This window comes from Vollenhovia emeryi, unplaced genomic scaffold (genome assembly GCF_000949405.1).
Source record: "Vollenhovia emeryi isolate VEMERY1.0 unplaced genomic scaffold, V.emery_V1.0 DF943494.1, whole genome shotgun sequence".
Lineage (NCBI taxonomy): Eukaryota > Metazoa > Arthropoda > Insecta > Hymenoptera > Formicidae > Vollenhovia > Vollenhovia emeryi.
The window spans coordinates 1-3,009 of record NW_011962872.1 but is presented as its reverse complement, the minus strand read 5'-3'; the positions used below and the strand labels follow the sequence as shown (position 1 = coordinate 3,009).

General features: G+C 37.9%; 1 protein-coding gene across 1 annotated transcript; it reads right to left on the bottom strand.

Annotated features, from left to right (window-relative positions):
- Positions 1 to 927: 927 nt before the first annotated feature.
- On the bottom strand, positions 928 to 3,003 carry LOC105565588 (ABC transporter G family member 20-like). Its single transcript, XM_012018902.1, has 5 exons — positions 2,919 to 3,003; positions 2,555 to 2,732; positions 2,380 to 2,473; positions 1,184 to 1,396; positions 928 to 1,105 (listed from the first exon to the last, which is right to left on the bottom strand). The coding sequence occupies exons 2-5, from the start codon at positions 2,665 to 2,667 to the stop codon at positions 1,007 to 1,009; spliced, it is 519 nt and encodes a 172-aa protein (XP_011874292.1). The 5' UTR covers positions 2,668 to 2,732; positions 2,919 to 3,003; the 3' UTR covers positions 928 to 1,006.
- Between the last annotated feature and the right edge of the window lie 6 nt (positions 3,004 to 3,009).

Here is a 3,009-nt window from a genome sequence, read left to right as displayed (position 1 = left end):
CCTTTAAAAATTCGTTTCGTGCCTCTGGATTCGCCGTTTGTGTGAATTCGGTACGATTCGTTTTCTTTTCTAAAGATTCACCCTGAAGCTACCAACTTACAAATTATTAACAAACAGAAAGTCTAGCCAAGCTCCCTAACTCGATATATTTTAGTGGACTCACGGGATCCACTCAAACCAGGAGAAAGTCGCGAGCCGTAGTCAAACGTTTAAGGAACCTGAGGAATCGGCATCCGCGTCGGTTAGCCGCTCTAAATAATATTTCTCAGGATGATCACTCCTCTTCTCCCACTTTTCCCTCCTTCTTCCACTATTATAAGAAACCTCAAATAAATCCCTCACACTCATACACATATACATATACGTACACAATCACACCCGCATAATGTAAAATCCGACAATACAAAGATGTAATCTACTTATATTTTATTCTATAATTCTAAATGTAACGATTAGTTAAGAGGAATGTCTTAGTAAAAGTAAAACTATCTGTCCTAATGTTTAGTCAAAATTATCCTTTTTATTTTTTATAATCCTAATCTAATGTCTAGATGTAGACCAATCTTAAATATAATACTATGTTAAACCTATCTCATTCTCACTCATTTTATTTCTAAAGACCTCACCCCCTTCGTTCCCCTTTGGGAGTGCACAAGGTCCGTCCCAGGGTAATAGGGATTAATTTCCTTGACCTAAAATTAGGACCTGCGATCGCACCGCTCTTGAAAAGAGTCATGGTGTCCTCACGGACATTGGCCTTTTTAGAGCCTTAGAAAAGTGCGTTCGGCTCGCTTCCACGCGCCTCCGAGCGTGTTAGCGAGACATTTAAACTTGCTAGTTGCGTCATTCCATACCTCCACATTCCAAGAGGTTTTGACGTAACAGTACTGTATAAGTATATTGAAGGAAACATTCGAAAAGGCAACATTCGAAATTGAAACAATTGCAATTTTATTTTGTTAACAAAGCCATCCCTTTTGCATTATTGATAAGTTATGATAAATACTTACGAGTAATTACGGGTAAATCGGATGATATTCTTTACAAATAGAGCTTGGAATCTTCTTAACCGTGAAACTTGTCTATTCGAAACCGTTTTGTTTCCCTTAATAATTTGACTTATTAATGTCTTAAAATGATATAAATTTGCAAAGCTTTTTATAACAATAAAAATCGTACATACTTTTAGTTGTTCATATTTGTTTTGATCGTGAGTGAAGGCAGCGCTACCTGTGTCTTCCATATTGGATCCCTGAGCTTCATTTAAAGTGACTGCATTATTTTGTGCCTCGCATAATTTCACGAAAATTTCATCCAATGACGAGCATTGAAATTTCTCCAGTAATTTCTGCGGCGCCGATTCAGCTAACAATTTACCATGTCTCATCAAACCGACCTGCGTATCACCCACAATACACAATATTAAGCACGATGAAATTTATGACACGTACAATTAGGAAGAACACAAAGTCTTCAAAAGTAAGGAATAGTTTTTGTTTCAGAACCAAAACCTAGTTTACATAGGAATTTTAGCAACTTCTTTATACAGGGTGTCGGATTCGATTTGGACGACTCCAAAGATTATAGTAGATTGGGTCAAGTTGAGAAGAAAAGTTATATACCATTTTACAAAATCCGTAATTATTATCGCATAATTAAGAAAAACGTCTGAGCCAATAAGTGCACGGAGGAGCTGAAAGCCGGACTCGGCAAACATGCAAAATGGTGTATTATTCTCCTACCACCAGAAAAACTTTTTCGGCGCGGTGTCATATGTCACGCGTTCTCTCGCTGCGCGCCGTTCGCCCGCTCACCGCTCCCCGCTCGCCATCGTCTCTCATCGATCGATGCGTGACTCCACCTATCGCTATCGATTCTTGAGATATGTCAACAAACACACCATTTTGCATGTCTGCCGAGTCCGGCCTTCCGCTCCTCCGTGCACTTATTGGCTCAGACGTTTTTCTTAATTATGCGATAATAATTACGGATTTTGTAAAATGGTATATAACTTTTCTTCTCAGCTTGACCCAATCTACTATAATCTTTGGAGTCGTCCAAATCGAATCCGACACCCTGTATAATTCTAGGTAAACTGCATTAAAAATATGTTAAAACTTTTTCAAATTCTTAAATAAAATATAAATGTTTAATTTATTCAATACTAAAAACAACTAGTAAATTTGTTTAGTAATTGACTGATCTGTTCAAATACATTATCTGATACGCGCATCAAGTGCACAATGTATGTAAACTAGGTCATAAGAACATTTCTTCAAAATTTTTTGACCCTTTAAAACGAGAAAGTTTCGCTATTTTTTTAATGCAGTCGTAAATATTATTGAGGCAAATGTAATGGAAAGTCTAGTGGGGACCCACTTTATTAGCCTTTTTAGCTTCTTCGATATAATGCGTCGTGATCAATACCGTGGTACCCTCCTCCTGCGTGAGTTTGATCAGATAAGCCCAAATGCTGTAAAGAAAGAAGAGGTCCAAACATTTTCTCAATGTTCTGTGCTTATCACGTCTAAAAAAACCAGCCAACTCTACTTGCTTTTCTCTCAAATATGGGTCCAAACCTACGGTGGGCTCGTCTAGAATTAGAAGTTGAGGCTTATGCATCAATGCGGCGACAAAGGAAACCCTCCTTCGTTGACCTTCACTCATGTTCTTCACCAACTGATTTGCTGGAGGCAGTTGGAACAATTCCGAGAAAAACCTATGTCTCGTTTCTTGGAAATAACATGGATAAACTGTGGTTGTTTAAAATTGACATAGTAGAATATCTTTCGAGCAAGACAAAATTAGAACCGCTTGAAAGACTTAGTTGAAAGTAAAAGTAAAACTTGTCAGAATTTACATGATATTTCGCGCGCAACAACTACAAGTTTTCTTATCCCATACATTTGGTATCTTACCGATCTCTTTATCGTCAAGCCCATTGATCCTGCCGAAGTAATAAAGAGCATCGCTAGTAGAAAATTGTTTGACTAAAGAGGTATCCTGCGG

Bases quoted from the DNA above. Each gene is read 5' to 3' on its own strand.
- LOC105565588 (XM_012018902.1), bottom strand. From the start codon at position 2,667: ATGAGTGAAGGTCAACGAAGGAGGGTTTCCTTTGTCGCCGCATTGATG. The intron at 1,397-2,379 runs GTGGGTCCCCAC...GGTGATACGCAG, and splicing joins AAGCTAAAAAGGCTAATAAA to GTCGGTTTGATGAGACATGG. The intron at 1,106-1,183 runs GTATGTACGATT...CAAATTATTAAG, and splicing joins ACAAATATGAACAACTAAAA to GGAAACAAAACGGTTTCGAA.